This window comes from Eurypyga helias, unplaced genomic scaffold (assembly GCF_000690775.1).
Source record: "Eurypyga helias isolate BGI_N326 unplaced genomic scaffold, ASM69077v1 scaffold27951, whole genome shotgun sequence".
Lineage (NCBI taxonomy): Eukaryota > Metazoa > Chordata > Aves > Eurypygiformes > Eurypygidae > Eurypyga > Eurypyga helias.
The window spans coordinates 1-668 of NW_010233161.1; the positions used below are offsets into that span (position 1 = coordinate 1).

The 668-nt window shown below is 59.1% G+C and overlaps 1 protein-coding gene across 1 annotated transcript in view; it reads right to left on the reverse strand.

Annotated features, from left to right (window-relative positions):
* Positions 1 to 130: 130 nt before the first annotated feature.
* The window catches only part of LOC104517102 (vang-like protein 2-B), a gene marked incomplete at both ends in the record, with an annotated part of 1,439 nt that continues 901 nt past the window's right edge, over positions 131 to 668 (reverse strand). The window contains one exon of the mRNA XM_010161659.1: positions 131 to 267. Within this exon, the coding sequence (XP_010159961.1) occupies positions 131 to 267 (137 nt within the window). The remainder of the gene's footprint in view (positions 268 to 668) is intronic.

Consider the following 668-nt stretch of genomic DNA (forward strand, 5'->3'; position numbering starts at 1 on the left):
CCCCCCCTGCCCCATGGCCAGGCTGCGGCGATCCCGCTCCCTAACCAAGGGAAGCCTCCAGAGAGGAAAACACAGGGATGGGGAAGGAGGAGAGGGAACACGAGGAGAAGCCAAGGGAAGGGGAGCTCACCCTCGCCGAGGGAATAGACTTTAAACCCGGACATTTTCTTGGACAGGACGGATTTTGGCAGGTTGAGGAGGGCAGGGTTGTAGACCGGGAAATCGTGGTAATAGTTCTCCAGGATCCACACTGCTGCTCGCTGGATGCTGCAGGGAGACACAGCCGGGCAGGGGAGCACTGAGCTGGTCACCCCCACACCACGGGCAGATGCAGCCGGGGCAGGACGAGGAGGGAGGGTCAGAGAGCACATGGCACTGCGGGGACCTGTCACCCCGTGGGGGGCTGGACCCGCTGTGGGGCACTCGCAGCTCCTCCATCTGGGTGACGGTGCCATGGGCACAGCCACTCGTGAACACATGTTCGCACATACGAGGTGTGAACACATACACGGGTGTGCATTGATACACATGCACGTATGTGCATGAACACGCATCGATGCACATATGCACACACACGCATTGATGTACACGCATTGATGCACGTGCACACATGTACCTGCACACACGTGCATGCACACGCATTGATGCACATGCACACATGTACATGC